The sequence below is a fragment of the Platichthys flesus genome, chromosome 21 (genome assembly GCF_949316205.1).
Source record: "Platichthys flesus chromosome 21, fPlaFle2.1, whole genome shotgun sequence".
Taxonomy (NCBI): Eukaryota; Metazoa; Chordata; class Actinopteri; order Pleuronectiformes; family Pleuronectidae; genus Platichthys; species Platichthys flesus.
The window spans coordinates 12262847-12281470 of record NC_084965.1 but is presented as its reverse complement, the minus strand read 5'-3'; the positions used below and the strand labels follow the sequence as shown (position 1 = coordinate 12281470).

The 18624-nt window shown below is 43.5% G+C and overlaps 1 protein-coding gene across 4 annotated transcripts in view; it reads right to left on the bottom strand.

Annotated features, from left to right (window-relative positions):
• eya1 (EYA transcriptional coactivator and phosphatase 1) overlaps positions 1-18624 on the bottom strand; it is a 64873-nt gene that overhangs the window by 20439 nt on the left and 25810 nt on the right. For 2 of the 4 annotated variants that reach the window (XM_062380097.1, XM_062380098.1), the window contains 9 exons: positions 12543-12670; positions 11829-11894; positions 10377-10454; positions 8301-8367; positions 7800-7945; positions 6855-6977; positions 2316-2398; positions 1051-1258; positions 369-511 (listed from right to left, as the gene is read on the bottom strand). In XM_062380097.1, the coding sequence (XP_062236081.1) occupies positions 369-511; positions 1051-1258; positions 2316-2398; positions 6855-6977; positions 7800-7945; positions 8301-8367; positions 10377-10454; positions 11829-11894; positions 12543-12666 (1038 nt within the window). In that variant the 5' untranslated portion in view covers positions 12667-12670. Of the gene's footprint in view, positions 1-368; positions 512-1050; positions 1259-2315; positions 2399-6854; positions 6978-7799; positions 7946-8300; positions 8368-10376; positions 10455-11828; positions 11895-12542; positions 12671-14324; positions 14483-18624 lie in introns of those variants that run through there. The other 2 variants (XM_062380099.1, XM_062380100.1) reach the window with 2 other exon arrangements.

The window sequence follows — 18624 nt, the reverse complement described above, 5'->3', positions numbered from 1 at the left end:
AGTTTATTTTGACATATGGTTGCTATCAAAGTGTTTAATGGTGCAGACGTAACCATTGTTAGGCTCGGCTACAGTCCGATCTTTGATGACTATAAAATATATATTATTCACTTCAATGATGATTCAATTATTCACATGCTTCATTATGTAATCATGAGGTATACGTGAGAACTTTATATAAGATTTAGCGATGTCGTATATTCCACAATGCATTAGTAATGCAGAGATTGTTAAGGAATCAAATATTTAAGTACTGATGCCCATCAAGTGTTAAAGCTGGTGTGGCAGCCATATAGTAAGTGGATTAGTGTCCGCGTGCCTCAGACAGGGCGAGGCAGTCTGTCGCCGAGGTAGCGGGCTCACTCTACCTCAAGGTCGGAGTCGGGCGGCGGTGATGGGTTGTTGTTCCTTCTCCCCCGGCCACGTGACTTTCCATCCGAGGCCCGGCGCAATCGATCCGATTCTGAATCTTTAATGGGGGTTGATGGACTGTGGATGGTACTGTACTCTCCTGGAAGGAAGGAAAGAAGGAAGGAGGAGAGCATTGAAAAGAGCGAATCAAAGATGAGCGATTGTTTTGCTTTTAGCATAAAATGTTTGAGTGACTATTTGTCTTGATGCAGGGCGGACAGCTTCCTGGGACATTATTTAGGGATTAGGCAGATTGACAGGTAACATCATAAATCAGTCGCAGAGCATATTATAAAACCCATTGTGCTCCGTAATGATTGAAGAAACCAGAGGTAACAGAGTACATGTCAACGAGAAAAAGCAAAGATGTAATGCATTTAAATTGGATGTGTGAGTCTGAAACTCTGCTCAGTTAAAGTGCTGTGTACTTGGTGTTGATTGATGACAATTTAAAATCAATCATGAATGTTTGAGTGACTTGTAAAGAAACAATCCATACTATAGAGCTAGATGATGCATTATTCTAAATTCTTCATCTGATTTCAGTCTGACTTTTATATGATGAAACCATTTCTTCTTTATGCATTGTCTTTGCCTCTGAGTTAAGATATTTTAGTGAAGACCTGGTTTGTTCCTTACCTGCAGAGTTGTCGGGGATGCCGACAGAGTTGTCCGTGAGCGCCTGGCTAGTGATGCCAGTGGGCGGCTCCTGGAGGGTATAGGTGGTGGTGGTGGAGGGTGTGCTGGGACTAGTGTTGTTACTTGTCATGTAGGGTGAAGTGTAGGGGGAACTGTTGTAATACTGAGCATACTGGCCCTGGCCAAAGGCTGGATAACTCGAGTATTCCTGAGGAGAAAGGGAGGAAAAGAGAAGTGGTGGGTTACATTAGGACAAAGATAAGGTAAGAGGAGAGGTAGAATCACTACCTTGCTTTAAAAAAAGGATTAAGTGTATTGACTGAGTTTTGACCAGTATATTTTAATCATCAATGGGACAAATAGACAGACAACCTGTATTTAAGACCTTGAAGGAATTCATTAAAAAGGTTTTAGGTGTATTTCTTTTAAATAATTAGAATATTAATAATTGGGTTATGGCCAAAATCATGTATGTTTCTAAGTCAGAGTGAACTTGCGCTTTGACCAACACATTCTAATCAGTTTATCTTGGAGTCCAAGCAGACATTTGTTCCAGACATAATTAAATTCCCTCCAGATGTAATTGATAATTCGCGTTCACAGGGACTGGGCAGACGTCAGGTCACAGCGACCTTGACCTTTAACCCCCAAAACCTATTCAATTCAACTTTAAGTCTAGGTTTTGTGCCAACTTGGAGGAAATTCCTCCGGGTGTTGCTGAGATATCACATTCATGAGAACAGGCAGACACATGGACAACCCTCTTGTTGTGGCTGTCACTGGTGCAGAGAGATGAGAGCAAAGATAGGCACACAGTGTTGGTGATGGAGGATTTCAGGCAAAGGGAGACAAAGGGTAGCTGAGTTGAGGTGCAGAAGCAGGAGACTTGGCAGAGTAATGTGAGATATGCCCTGCGCCGGTGTTGCTACTTTACAGGGCAGATTCCAAAACGTAAATGCAAACACATGTCTGTTCTGTCCTACATCTGGACCATGATCTATCTTTTTCTTTTTTCTCTGCTCTTTTCCTCTGTGGCATAATACATATGTGTGGGAAGAAGGCACAATAGGTGATTCTGCATATAAAGCCTCCGACATCCCGAGTGATTTATGATTCGAATGTGTCACGGATGAAATGTAACATATTGAGTGTGCATGTTTCATAAAGGCTTCCAGGCCGGGGAAGAGAGGAGTCTGCAATTCAAACTTATATAAACTGATGCCAGATCAGAGAAGTGGAACAGAGGGGGAGAAGTTCACAGCTACCTGTTGTGTGCTGTTGAAGCCGGTGGAGTTCGTCAGGGAGTTGTTTCCTGGATACAATCCCGATGTTGTTGTAAAAGTACCACCTTTAAAAAGACAAGCATAATGGAAGTGTGAGTCATCAACTTATATTATTAAAAGCTCATTAGAGCGCGGAGCAGTGACGGACATGAAACAACACATTGTTAGGGGGAAAACAAAGATTAGTCTTTTGTGAAACAGCTCGGTGAGGTGGTGAACAGAGGGAGGCCTGAGGGAGCTCCCAGCAGTGACCTTATCTTTCTCCTCTTCCTTTGTTATCAGTGATTGGATCAGGCCACGATGAATGACGTGGGGGAGGGCGGAAAAGGGCGAGGGACGGACAGAACCTGCTTCCAAAGGCGCCCGAGCTCGCACAGCGTGGGGAAGACAAGCGGCTGTTGTGCGCGAGCTACTGAAGGGTGAAGGGAAATACAGTGAGACAGAAATACATTCTGGAAAGGACTGTTGAGGTCACAGTGAGTCACCTCGGCCTCAATAAATATGTATGTCCCTCTTTACACTCTGTCTAATGACGGTCCACCAGGGAAAGGAACTCTTTCACAGGAGATGATAGCATCTAATGGCTTAATGATACACATAACATGAGGGGCATGACTTCATGAGTGACCATCCACCTGCACCGTCATGTCAGGCCAGGGAACAGCAGGAGGAGCAGCTTACAGAGAACTATTTAGCTTATTCTTGAAATCATAACTATTATAATCATTCACAGGGTTTCTGCAGGTTAAGTTAACGTTAATTTAAAGATGTTTTTTAAGCTGATATGAATGAAATGAAAGACCTATGAAGGAAACATCACAATTCCCATTAACTTAAGATAAATGTATACCGGCCACAAAAAAAAACTCTTATTGATTTAAGACTTTGTCCATTCTATTTGAATGTATTTAATATTGTTTAAGGCTTAAGATTCAGATGATACAATTTCAGACTTTTTAAAACCCTGCACAAATCCCATTTGAACAATCTCTGAGAATAATTAAGTTAAACTTTACACCCTTTAAATCTATACCTAAAAGTTGCTTTAAAATTGAAAATATTGAAATGAAAAGAAAATGCAGGGTGCCATTGAAGTAGGATCTGTTTTGCCTGCGCAGCCACAACCGGTTTGTAAAGAACCTGAACAGGTAATCAGGAAGTTTTCTGAGCAATTGCCTGTGATTACTCAGAGAATTGACACATATAAAAATTACATCAACTTAAATCGAATTAATTGTGAAAGCCAAAATCCTGATTGCAATTAGTATGCAATTACTTGAGGAGTTTAGTATATATCCATTTTATTGTGTATGTTAATAATGTAATATAGAATCATGTGTTTCTAACAATATGTTCTGGGGAGTTGTGGACTTAGGTGCTTGAGTTTTACAGGTTTTATTACAAATAGTGTATTAAAGAAACATCTGTGTCATAACAGCTCTAACAACCATTACAAATACGACCCCTGGGCTTTATTACTCCTTTCTGTCCATACACAGTCTCTCCAAACGCTGCCTGGGACATTCATCTGTTACCACCATTGCTTTAAACAGCTTCTTCACTTATCACCACAGTGATCCTCCTGCAGCCAGAAAACTATCCCCTCGGATTCAGTGAAAACGAAGGGGAGAGATAAATTTACTGTTCCTAAATGGGGGCGTAATTACACCTTTGTTCCCAGAGACAAACACAGGGAGTTCCTTTCATCCTCTGGTCATTGGCCCCATCAGGAGGGCCCTCCCACACCGTGACAAACGTGAACCAGCTTTCAGGGCGGGGGGGAACAGATCAGGGAAATGGGGCTGGCGGTGCGGGGGGGACTAGAAGGGTAACGTATGGATGAAAGCACGGAAAAAAATAAGATGTTGTGCAGTGTTTTGCCCTGTCAGTCAGCTAGGCACCCAGGACTGTGGCTAATAAAGAGAAACAAACACCTCCCGAGCTCCCAGGATTATCAGGATCCACTAATTATTTGTGCAGTTCCTCAATCTCTGCTTCCAGAAATCACAAACACACAGCAGATTTTTACCATGTTTTTCACCCCGCTCTCAGAAACGTTCTCTCCCTTTGTTGTTTTGTTTGATATTTCACGGCCTGCGGGGGAATTTCTTTCTTTTTTGTATTTTCTTTTTACTTCTGCATTCTCCGCAGAAAGGTTCAACATCAAGTGGAAGTCCAGAACAGAACAAAAAGACAGAGAGAAGGAGCAGTAATGCTGTGAAGGACAACAAATTAGCCTAATGCACAGTTCAAACGGTCATAAAAGCTCCGAGGAGAACAAGGAGCCACATAAAAGGCGAGGGGACCCCTGCTAGCGGAGTGAGAATGAGCCCGTGCTGTTGGGGAGTGGTGGTGCAGGTTATAGCAGGGGGAGAACGACGGGTCTTGGGTCCCCCGGGGGCCGTGTTTTCTCTCCCTCCCCCTGTCCTGCTCCGGTTATTTCACTCACTCAAGACCAGACAGCGTCCCTCCCTCCTCTCCACCTTCCCTCATGCCTTCTGGCTCCACAATTGGAAGTCCATTTGCTTTGCTTGATCAGTCCCCTTGCCGTGGGCTATGTCTATCATCAGTGCACAATATTTGTAGCAGAAGTTCGTATGCCCCACTTGGGAATAGGCTATCAAGTCCAGATGGGGCTCTCCTTTTTTTTAAAAGGCAACCGAGGCTTCAGCTTCTTCAGCCTTGCACCGCCACTTGGACAGAACGCTGGAATCCAATTATTCACCTAATTAGCATCTGCTCGCTTCCACCATCAGTACTTCTGCACACCTCTGATGTCTTAGTCTTTTTTTACGACCATCCATGAGATACACTCCATAAATTCCAATGATCGGCAAAAAAGACACGCACTTGCACCCTTTTTACGATTTTGGGCCACGACTTGAGCACCCACACAAAGCTCCATGGCATCGGACACAAAAGCATGGAGCAGGAGCATTAATCTAATCGTCCTCTGCCTCGACAGCTGGCTACAGGCTGGTGGCAGGGGCACAGACAGGGAGAGGGGGGAGTATCACATGTGGAGAGAGTTTTTTGGTCGGGACACCCAGGCCTGAGGCACCTCACCCAGCACAGATCAATAGCCAAGAGGGAGTAACGACAATGGCGTGGCAGAGGGCCAGAGTCACGGTTAGAGAGGCCAGAGCCCCAATAGTGGTCAATCTGTCATCTAACATGGCTGTCAATTACTAACGCACTTAAAGCTAAGCGGGGCATCCGATAGCCAGAGATAGCAGGAGAGAGTGAGGGAGTGACGGAGATAGACTGAGGGAAAGAGAGGGACAGAGTAAGAGCATAATACTTAGAAGATGAATGGGCACATAATACTGTCATCGTGAGTTAAACCACTAAAGGCAGGAGAGCAGCTTGTGCATTCTGCCGCACATGCTCCGTCTCTTGTTCCCGTTCTCTCTCTCTCTCTCTCTAGTTCTCCCTCTCTCTCTCTCTCTCGCTCTCTCTCTGCCTCTCTGTCTCTCTGCCGCTCCTTTTACAGGGGCTCTGATGCACGCTGCAAAACTCTGGCTGCGGCCGGCTGTATTTGGTTAAGAGGCGTGGAAAAGAGGCTTCCCCGTGCCACATCTGCTGCTGAGCTGGCGTTATTTATTGTGGGATGCTCTGGAGGATTTTCACCAACATGTGGGGATGTTTCTTCTGTCCCACGTTGGATATAACAGGAGGAAAGACTTCTGCTCCATGTTGACTAACTGTCTTTGCCCGGTGCAGGTGGTGTCAGGGAAGTGCAGTGAGCTTTTGAACCAATACAAACGGAGGGGAACACAAACAGAACATGGCAGGAGGCCTGAGCTGCACTTAAACTGGCTGAGAGAGTGGAGAGAACGAGCAAAAGTGGGGGAGTGCAGGCGCAACAACTCATTTTTATCGGTTTCGAGGCCGTAAATCTCGATGGTCTCAGCTCTTAAACAAATACAAATATGATCACAGGGAGAGAAAAAACAAAGGCTGGGGAGTGGGGACATGGCTGGTGCCTCCTAAGCGCCTGCCATTTTTCCATCTGTGTTGATTCTTTTAAGAGGAGAAGAGAGGCGGGCGGCCTTTGCGGCTGCACATAACGACTGCTGGGATGCAACCATCTTCTGGGGTGAAAGCGAGGGCCGTGCTGTGAATCAGTCTGCCTCTGAACGCTATTAAATCAGCCACAGAGACCTGCCGTCTCTCATCTTTTAGAAAGAGCGGAATAGACTTTATCGCCGAACACATGGCAGACAATGAAATTACACAAATCGGCACTGAAGGAGGGAGGAGATGAACTTTGAACATGGGGTTGAAAGGATGAGAATAGAAAGACAGAGAGGCGGGTGGAGCGAAAGTAAAAAGACACAAACAAAAACAGGGGGGAAAAAATCACTACAAAACCAGGTTCCCAGCAATGCAGAGTATTTTTAGATTAGCGGGGGAATTAAAATCTGCTTTGTAGTTTTTATAGAACAATCACGATGTTGAAGCCATTTCTGCTATTTAGTTGCAAACATGTTAGAATTAGAAACGATGGACAATTCTCACCCTGCATCTGGTAGCTGTAGGGGGCTTGCCCTGTCTGCGGCGTGGTGAAGCCAGAGCCGTAGCTGAGGAAGCCCGTCTGTCCAGGGGACTGGGACTGGCTCAGGCCCCCCTCCGTCTTTATGCCTGCCCACAATGGACCTAAATCAGTTAGTGACACCAGATCGGTTTGATGCACAAAACAACAATCAACATACAGTTTTAAATTACACTGGACTGTTGGTATAACACGCAAATCTTAATGGACGAGCTTTGCTTATCTGATTTTAACCCTCTTCAGTTGTTAAGATATACTTTCTTTCACTGGGTGCTGTCGAACTGCAAAGGACTTGTCTATGTTTGGCCTGTGTTTTATTTTATGCTTTCATCATTACTGTTATTATTATCACGTAAGATAAATCATCAGTGCACAGTTGCACAAGTAATAAAACATTTTGCTTGTTTTTCTGCGCTTAACCGGCCACTGCTGACATTGAATCAGTCACGATGCAGTTTCTGTGCAGGGCTCCATTCAAATAAACAGGGAAAATTCCTCCACATATTGCAGAGTCTTTTTGGGTCAAAACACTCCAAAGACTTTGGACAAATAAAGCCCACCGTGAGGCATCCACTCTGTGCTTTCTCTTGCAGTGCCAGAGGAAACCAGTTTTTGTTTTCAGATTTATATCACGAATCTTTCAGATCTATCTGAACAGCTTGACAAGCAAATTCCGTTTTATTGCAATGGAGGAGAACATGCAGGCACTAAACAAGAGCTCAGCATCTCTCCTGCTCTTAGAGGAACTATGGGAGCACGGCTTGACATGAGCAAAGTCTTGGTCCTGACCTTAAGGAGGGAAAAACATTTGTCTTTCTCCGCATGCATTCGGTTTACACAACACTGAAATTGTTAGCAGGCGTGTTCAGCAAGAGGAGAGGAGGTTATGAGTCGTGTTAGAGAAATCTTACCATAAGCTGGGATGCCATACGGCTGGCCAGGCTGGGGGTAGCTAGCATAAGCTGCGGCCTGCTGCATTCCTGTGGTGTACTGCGTCTGCCCATACGCAGCCATATTTTGGGATGAAGGGGTAGGAAGAATATGCGGATATGTTCTGCTATTTGAGAAAAGAAACAAAAGACAAAAAGTGAGACGGGAAACACACACACACACACAAACTTTCGCTAACTGACAAATTCCATGTGATTGTGCGACCTCACTCTAAACACGGAGCCAAGCTGTGAGGCAGATAGCATCGCGCGGCTCATATACATCGGTGAAAGAACAACAAACGGCGGAGGAAATTTTTGCAAGATGATAATTACAACGGATTTCAGGGTGCGCAAGCTGCAGACATCCCGGCAAACAAAGCGAGCGGAGAGCCCCCCCACATCTGACAGGAGGATCTAATTAAAGATCCCAATGAAGTTGGATGCTGCTTATTTTTTAAACAAAAATAAAAGGAGTCTTACTTGGAAGGGTAAATCTGTGGAGAGAACTGGTGAGTTTGTCTTGGGCTGAAGCCACTGGTTCCAATGGCTGAGGAGAGTTGAAAAGAAAAGAGGCGAGCACACATTTAAACATTAAGAAATAAGGTCAATATTATCTTTTGCCAACAGAACTTCTGGATTCCAAGGAAACAGTAATTACATCGCATTAGTCTATTTATTGAGGTAACCTTATTTAAGGTTGAAAACCGGGGAGCAATAATGAAGTAAAATAATCAGGTAAGGACATCATGTTTTTTTTTTGCTGACCCGGCGCATCGCTGAGATACGTCTGGGCTGCTATGACGACCGCTGGTGTAAACACACACAGGACAGTTTGACTCGGCCGCGGCTCGGTGGCTTCGGCTGCCCGGCTCGGCTCTTCAAGACCACAGCCACATTGGAAGTGACATCACTGATTGCAGGTAATTAGTGCTACTGCATAATCATTCCTTCATTAGGCGTATGACTGTGTGGTTCCACGGTGCCGTTCACTTGTGAAGGTTCGGCCGCAGATTACTCACAGAGGAAAATCTGCAGTTATACACATTCTTTTTTTTTCAAATAAGATTAAAATCTTGATTTAAAATGTGAACTTGTGTTGGCAAGATTCAAACTCAAAACTTGAAACTTGAAATTTGGGAAAAGATTTCCCTAAATACAATTAAAAATAAATTAAACTCACCAAAAATCAAAAAGTACCATTATTTGTTTTAATTTAAGCAATAATTTATTTAATAGTATGCACAATTCATTTAAAATATATCTACATTTGCAATAAAAAGCAACCAATGAAAGATTGACTTAGATTATTTTATGTTTATTATGACATTTGCATTCCCAAAAATGTAATATCACAATTAAATAAAAAACCTTTAATAAAATTCACAGTGAATTAAAAGGTGGAACATTTCACACCGGCTACAATCAGTTCTGGTGTTTAACTGCAGCCGAGTGGCACAGTCTCGACAAAACATCTGTCTAATTGGTCATGACATGTAAAATATGGGATTTAGTTGCGGGGGAGAGCTAACTGTATGTAACTGTATGCTGTAACCCCTCACACACGTTATTAATATTGAACACTTTTCCCACATCGGCAGCACCTGCCACTGGACGAAACTGGCTCTTCTGAACAGAGCTTTGGGTTTCCCCCCGCAGAGGATCCGGGGTGTAAGATTACTAAATTTCATTAATACTGTCACAGTCAAAAGTCATAGCGGTGATTTATGCACTTCTTGTGTTAAAGTATCAAGTACTTAGTGAATCCGTGACGGGAAAACAGGAAAATTAGCAGCAAGGTAACACCACACGCGGTCGGATGGGATTCTATTAATGAAGGTTTATAGAAAACGTAACATGGGGCTGCTGGTTGACATAGATACCACTCACAGTGGGGAAAAAGAAATAAGCTACAAAATTATCACATTAGGGATTTTTTTTTTCTTTTTAAATTCTCAGAATGCTCATTAAACTCTTTATACTACGTTATGTCAGTGTGTGTGTGTGTGTGTGTGTGTGTGTGTGTGTGTGTGTGTGTGTGTCTGTCTGATGTTCCCGTGCTGAGGGGAGGGTGTCAAAACCCTGGCACTGACAGGCCGATAGGGTAACAGCCCGTGGAGAGCGAGGGCCACTGGGACGCCATGTCACTCCACTGGACAGACAGGCTCAGTGCATTACAGGTCATAATTCAGTCCTCTCTGGCATGGGAACCAGCAGAGTTACACACACACACACACACGAGCAAGCATGGCATATATATGTGCTGACAAAGGAAAGGTGGAGTCTCTTGTTCTTTAACACACACACACACACACAGACGGACACACACACACTCTTTTGGAGTTTTAGCAGCAGGGACACTTCCTGAGGACCCGGCTTATCAGTCACCCATCTCTCGGCTCATCTCTCACTAATCAGTTCTGCAGCTGTGTGTGTGTCTGTGTGTGTGTGTGTGTGAGTGTGAGAGAGAGAGAGAGATAGAGAGAGAGAGATAGAGAGAGAGAGAGAGAGAGAGGGAGAGAGAGACACAAACACAAACAAACGGTCCTCCCCACTCACCTGATCCTGAGAAGCTGTCTAGAGAGGTGTCTGCTACTGAGGTGAGGATTTCGCTGCTGCTCATTGGCTCGGTTTTAACTGCAAACAAAGAAGCCACATTGTCACAAAATGCACCAAATCAACATCTGACACAGAAGAAAAAAGAAAAAAGAAAATGTCAGATTCAACCACATCAAACTTTCAGATTTTGACATTCATAAAATCAAAACAAGTACTCCAGGCAAAAAAACAAAACAAAAATACAGAGGTGGGGAGCAGCAGTGAAACTTTTCAGCAGTATCTCCAATGTCAGCAAATTTTGATGGATTATGGATTATATATTTCCCAAGGTTTCTATATATATTTTTTATTTTCCTAACTACCTCTATTTCCTTTTGAAGGGATTAATTCAAGAGACTTTATCTTTATCACTTATCCTTATCTGACGACCTGGAGCCAGTTCCTATGTAAAGTTTATTTATTTCAAAAATGCATTTAAACTATTTTGCAGGAGCAACCTTAATGACCTCACATACTAAATAAAACTAAATAATATAATCTTATATCATCCCTTTAAATTAATGAGGAATGACAGGCTTATCTGCACTTAAATGTAGCATGAAATAAAACACTGTGGATGTGTGTTAAGAGTCAGTGATAAAAAAAATACAAGCACAATTGAAATGTCAAGGAAATGTATGGCGTATAAAATCTTTTTGAGAGTGTAGCAAACGCTGTTTGACCTCGACTCCATTAAACAGCTCAACGATAGATCTGCAAAGACAATTTCACAGCTATCTGACAGCTCGGAACCTTTGAAATCCATCCATTTCACTTCAGGCGGGCTGGAGCTTTTTTCTCTTTTTTTTTTTTTGGCAAAGCAAATTGACAATGTGGGCAAAGGGAGTCATGCTCAGTGGAATCCCTGACGGTTGAAGAAGCCATTTGCTGTCATGTTTAACATGTTCCTGCTATGCACGTCTGGTGCAGAAACACATGTAGACGAGGGGCAATTCTTTCTGAACAACACACTGACGAAATCTAGTGGCGAGGTGCATGCATAAACAAGCACACTAAGCGCACGGAGCAAACAAAAAAAACACTGTAATCAGGAAACGTCATGGAACGTTCAAATGAAGCAAAATGCACAGTATGCAACTTCACAATCTGAACATTCACTCAACAATGGGACTGCAAGTCCAGTTGCGTCAAACCATGCTTGAAACATAATACCACAACAGTTACAGCAAATACCACAGAGTTTCTGAATGAAAGCCACAATAGTTGAGGTGACGTTTTTTTGCAGCTGGTAAATTGTGTTTTTGGGGGGTGACGAATTCAACTTTCCTCACAAAAGTGGTGAGTGTCTCAGAAAGCAACAACCACAAAGACTCCTTTTGTTCTTGCTCTCAGATGAGTTTAGGGAAATCACCAAGTATTGTGCTTTCATTGTGTCACCAAGAGTAGACCAACCTGCAGCGGACTGTGAGTTAGAACCTAACAACCAGTCTGCAGTGGTAAGCATTGTGATGTTATCACCTATGGGAAAGACAGAATGGCAAAGGGGACACATGACAGTCGGCACCATGTCTACGGGCCCTGTGTCATAAATATACAGAGAAAAACCAACAACAGACTAACGTGAAGATTACGTGACAGCGGGCGACGTTTTCAATAACTTGTTTTGTTTGTGACACGAGCCGACTTCACGAGACCAAGGCTCAGATTAAAGGCACAGGTGAATCACCTGAGTAAATAACTACATGTACAACCTCATGCAAAACTCCATCATTTCCATGGCTGTAGGTTTTGAATAATTATATGGTTACTTAAATAAACAGCTAAAAGTCGCCGGAAAAACAACTACTGGAGGCACTGACCTTTTTAAGCTGCAAATGATAGGACCGAAAATTGTCTATAATCGACACTGTAATCCACCCAATAATAAGTGCATTCTCTCAATTGTTTTACTGCCTGTCTAATATCATATAGTTGTTTAAAATAAATCTTAAAATTCTAACGCTGCCACAGCTTTACTGACTTTATTAAAAGTCAGTTCCACGATGAATGTGAGGATATAGATTATATCAACATTCTCTGCTTTTTTTTATATTTAATAAAACTCCACATAACAGAGAGAACGGCTAAAGCGTAACAGCAGTAGCAGCAGCAGCCACACACACATACCTTCAGTGCCATTGGGTGTCATGGAATTGTTATTGATGTGTGAGTTGTCGAGGTTGGGACCATTAGGAGATTCACTGCTTCCACTTACTCGGCTGTGAGGACTGGCTAGATCCTGCATTTCCATAGACCTGACAGGATACACACACACGCGCACACACACACAAAAATCAAATTACACTTATCGCTCTGGTTTCAGGGAAGACACGCAGTGCTAGTACGCAATGTTGTGCACACAATATGCCTGATACACTAGCCAAGATTTAGATTAATAAAACAGGGATAATACTCAAAAGTAAAAATAGAAGTTTAAGTATTATAAAAGAGAAGATATGTTTGATACGCTCTTTTTTATTTGCATTTAAAATATAGAATTTACTGCAATTTCACGAATGGCTATTTTGCATGTGATATTTGCAATTCAATTCGGACTATAGTCATTTTTAAATGTTGCACAAATGTACTTGTGACATGAAGAAATTTGGATGGTCTCCAAAAATATGACACACTCACAGAAACTGAGGCATTGCAAATGAAATAAACATGAAACATTTTGAAAAGACAGACACAATTTCTCTTATTACAGCAGCCCCACAACAAGTTGTACAAGATGTGAACACAAAGAGTTTACTATCAATTTACTCCGAGTAAAAATGGCCCTCAGTGTATATTGTATTGTGTGGTATGGAAGACTGTTAGCAGATGTTTGCTGGTCTGAGGCATCAGTTAATGTGCCTGTTAAACCTGCAGCACTCTTGCCTGATTGTAAAGAGCCCATGCCTCAGTGATGGGCAGATGAGAAGCTCGTGAGGCGTGTGTTTGCTCTGGCAAGCTCCTTAATTGTTTATGTGTTTATGCGAAAGACCACGCCACCAAAAACATTATTCTATCTCCTCGTCTGTGCGCTCAAAGGATTTGATCGAGTGTAGACAATGAAGTCGAGGGGAAGGCACGAGTGATTTGAAAAGCACAGCCACAAACTCCAGACCCCATTTGTCTGTGCCACCGTTCCCCATTGAGACGGGGAGCTAATGAAATTAGGACTAAATGTTTTGTAAATTATACTGACATTTCCAATTATGTCCCAGGGTTCTGGGTATCTCTGCTATCGATAAACATTGGCCTCTCACACAGGGCAACGCAGAGATAAATGCTCAAGTAACTCTAAGTACAGTAGTTTGAGTGCTATCAGATGGAGGGAAAAAAGAAAACAGAATAAAGATAAAAAGATTAAATTATGACATATATTTACTGTGTTTAAGATTATAATAAATACAGTAGCAAACAAAGTACTTTTCTTGCAGGCCTAATCCAATTTCAATATCATTGGAAAATAAATATTTTTCAGCGTTCGATTAAAACAAATTAGAATACTTAATGCAAGTGAAAAAAAATATTCTAAAGGATAATTCAATCTTCTTCACACATTCCTCGCACGCTCCAATAACGACTGCATTATCCTCTCCAAATGGTATATTCATTTACTACTTCCCTTATAATATCAGAGCCTCAAACTATACAACCCCACAGAGGTGCAAATATAAGCTCTTAAGAACTGAGCAAGGCAAACTAACCTCTGTCCCACATCTCACACTCAGCCCTCTTTTCTTCCCCTTTGCTCCAAACACTTCAGTCATTAGCTGACATCCCTATCTCCCATCAGAAGACACAGTAGACTGAGAGAAGTTGACAGTTGTTTAGCAGAGTGTCTAAGACGATCTCTGAAGCCCCCCCGCACAGAGGTTAACGGTCCCTGGTGCTGCAGCGGCTCAACTGGGCTCTTACCTGCAGCTAGAACGGCTCAGGGTCCCCTCAGACCAACCACACGCTGCCTCCACCTGCCCAGGCAGAAACAATGTCACTCCTTGTTATTGCAGCTCGATGTCACAGTCCAGAGCCATCCCTGACACAAAAAAGGCATGTCTGAGAAAACATTATTGTTATTCTGGAGCAGAATGGGAAGAGGAGGCTCGCTGGGGGAACAGAGGCGCGCATTGTCTCCCTCCCGAGCCGCAGCCCTGTTCCACTGTTGTTTCCTCCGCCAGGTCCTCCCTCCTCCCTGAGCGAGGGGAGCACGGCCAAATGACGGAAAGGTGATTCATCATTGGTCTACGACAGCTGCAAACTGGATTAGCCCTCCCCCAATCAACATGCAAAGCTGCTTAGCCAAGGTAAGCAGGAAGGGGTGGTGGTGGTGGTGGTGGTGCTGGGGAGGGGGGTTGTTGCGGGGGTGAAGGTAGGCAGAGGGGTGAGGGGCTGGGGGATCGCAGGCTGAGGGGGCAGCAGAGGGTGGGAGAGGCCGTCTGCTTTCCTGCTTGAGGAAGCCTGCTGCTGGGAGGAAGATGGGACTTGTTGAGGAGAGCCCAGCCAAGCGTGACACCCCTAGCATCTTCAGCAGATCTTTCATCTGCAATTGACACTATCTGAAATTTATCAGCACTCCCGATCCCAGCGAACTGACAGGTCCTAATGACCGTCAGGGCTGCTTTCCGTGGGCCTGCCCCAGCCTGGGGCCACAGCACAGAGACACACAACTTCCCTCTTCACACAGTCACAATGGGCAGAGTAGCAGAGAAGGGAATGATACACACACTCACACGGGCCTTATATAAATCTTTTCTTTTCCTGTGGCAACATGAAAATTCATGCTTATGTCTTTTTCTTTTCGCACACAGAGACACATAACTCATGTCCGCATGTGTACACACACTCGTGCAAGGGGCACATCTGAGGCCCCCACATCAGTGGTGCACACACACACACATACGCACACACTCACACATGCAGGGCACTTTAGAGGCCCCCAGATCAGTGGTGCATCTCAGACAATGAAGGAGACTGGAAACAAGAACACAGAGAGCATATGGAGCCACATATGTTTCCTATGACGCTACGAATGCCTCTATTACTCTCCTTTAGCTGACAGTTACATTCTGCTGTCCCCTCCCGCTCTGCTCGTCTCTCTCCAAACATAAAGCGGAGCCATATACTTGCACGACTATAACACTATATTTGACCTGACTCCTGCCCACCATGGGGACGCAGGGTCCCCCAAAAGGTCAAAGGTATACAGCTGGTCATGAAAGGAAAAATAATAAAATGATTTTTTATTTTTTCAAAAATGCTGGCATGATTTTTTTAATAGCTGACTGTTTACATGAGGCAGGGTAACCTGAGCTGCATGCATGGTCTTAAGTTTTTTTTTCCTTTGTTTTTTTTCACCAGGCTTTGCTCTTCACACCAAGGCAAAGCCTTCATGAATACCATTCCAGCTTTACAATTCGCCTTCTCTCCTGCTGCTTATGGTGCAGCCATCTTAGCGAAAATAACCATTATATTTCATTTTTCACTCTGAGGGGCCGCGGACAACTGCAGTGCCTCCTCCTGGCATTTCACAATATTGAAATATGCAGAAGGGATTTCAACAAAACAGAGAAATATAAATCCGCAGAGGTAAAATGCCAGAAAGACGAGAGAGAAATTATTTTTGCCACAGAACATTAACCAGCGATCACAGAGTTGAGGGGGGAGTTGTGGAGAGGGTTCTGCGGTGGGTTGATGCGGTGTGTGTGTGTGTGTGTGTGTGTGTGTGTGTGTGGTTGCTCTGCAAGCCAGAGAAGCCATTACCATGCTGGTGTCTCTGCCAGTGCCAGCAGGTGAAACCAGCCAGGTGAAGAGAGAGAGGGGGGGTTGCACAGGAGATGGGAAACAAGAAGTCAGAGAGGGGGTGGGGGGGGGGCGAGCAGGGATTTAAAAGCAAAAACAAGCCTTTCTTCTGCCACGCTAAATATTTATCTAAAAAAAAAGAAAAGGTGGCCGCATTCAGCATCTTTGATGTGCGTCTTAGTTCAACCTGAACTGCCAGGTCTTTGAAGCGAACGAGAACAAAGCCCAGCAACAGATGAAGCGGTGGAAGTGTCATCAAGCGAAAAGGAAAAAAGAAAAAAGGAAAGGAGCTGAGGTAGAAGAGCCACAACACGCTTCGCTCACGGTTGTTTGCAGGCCCTTTTGTTTCCCTTTTCTTATTTCAAGACCTGCGTTTTCCAAAGGTAAACACAGTCAGCCGAGCTTTTAGCATAGATCATCTCGGCATGCAGGCTGTCTGACCCGGCACTAATCATTTTCTCTCTGTGCCCGTGTGACTCCAGAGGTGAGGGTTACCTATTTTCACATGTAAGATGTTGTGTCATCGGTACATTTTTTTTCACATAAACTACAAGAAGAACAAACAGAAGACGTGACTGTGAAGAAATACGAGTGAACAACGATTTGTTTATGTCCATCCTCCAGATATTAATTTTACAGGGTAAAGTGCACAGTCCTTTGTGTTCTGCAGACTATGTAAAGCCATGTGTTGTGAGTTACAGTTTTTTGAAAAACAATGCTTTAATCAAAATCTAACTTTAAAACAACTAATCCCCACTTAAGCTGGTCAGCTGAATCCACATGGTGGCCCAGGAAAAATAAATCCACTCGCAAAGAATGTAGATGCAGACAACAATTGAACACAGATGTGAGTGGAATTAGGCACAAGTTTACAAAATGCTACACTTCACTTGTATCTCTATACGTGGCTGAAAAGAACGAGGGCTGCCATCGAATGCAACATTGAAGAATTTAGTGGAGTATATTTTTTTTTTTGCATCCTCAAAAAAGTTTAGTATTTTTGAAAAGAGCTAAAGTCTACTAAAATAAAGTAGACATTTGGAATTTCATGGTTGTGCAGGTCTGATTTCAAAATTAAAGTTATTTTAAATAAAGCATGATATATTTTTTTATTTGTATTTTTTTGTTCTCCATTCATATTTTGCTTATTTATTTACACGGATTTAACTCACTGTCGGGGGATATTCAGCGCAACTCACAAACAGACTGATGGTGACAAATTGTGCAACCACACAGGGCTTCACGTGCAATTTCAAATGTTTGCACTTGTCCACAATTAAACGCACAATTATTCACACGTGTGCTGTTTGTCGCTTTGCAATTTGTCTCTCTCATTGGCCTCAATCTGACACGGTGCTCCAGCAATTCACTCAATGGCTACATTAAATCTGTTAATACTGCGCTCTTCAACCCTGAAAATTATTTCCAGAAGGCCAGCTCGCCTTTGCGGGGCCATCAAACAAGATTTAAGGTGCACGCTTTTATCATGGGGCTGCCCACCACACGAGACCACCGCAGGACGATGGAGGCTGTGCAGCACCAAGATGAAAGAAAAGTCCAGTGACAAATCTGATGCCTAAATCACTTTAATGCTCGCGACTTGTTGTTCTAATTCTCCAAAGCCTGACACAGATCTGTTCTGTGAGGAAAATGTTTATGCATGAAGTATAGGAAGGGAAGCAATTCGAGGATGTTAAAAAATATACCATAAAAAATCTTTTAAAAGCGAGAAGGATTTATAATGATCTGTGCAGAGGGGCGTTGCACTATAGGCACGTTTGCAATACAATTCAATCCCTACAAATACAATTGTTTAGACTCAGCAACTTCCCAATTACCCGGCTCTGTGTAAACATATTGCCATTTACAAACAAACACACAAGTGGGTATTAGTGATTGAGGACCTGTAATGTCAATCAACAGAAATCTTTAGAGCTCATTTCCTGCTCTTTCAGCCAGACAATTCAGATCCAAACTGAGGTGTGTTAACAAAACAACACCCTGCAGTATTTAGTAAACAACCCCTGCTCGCCCACTATTGGGCTACTTAATAGGAGGTCACCTATTTCCTTCTTCTTTCTCTCGCTCTGTCTCCCCCTCTCTCGCCGTCTCCCCGAGCGGGGAAGGATCAATTAGCCCTCTGTGTCTTTCACCGTTTTCAATCTTCCTCCCTGAGAGAATAGGACGAGGGTTCGGCCCCGGATAAACACATCCATACGGGAGGCATCAGGCCTTGGGCAAACAATGCCACCGTCGACCACTCTTTCTTCTGCTCGCTGCTGCTACACATGCATGAAGCTCTGCAGCCAGCCAGGCAGGGAGACCGAGAGAGAGGGAGAGAGAGAGAAAGAGAGAGAGAGAGACCCTGATCTCTGCCTGCGTAAAGCAAATACACAGTGTAAACAGCCCCTAAATCAGC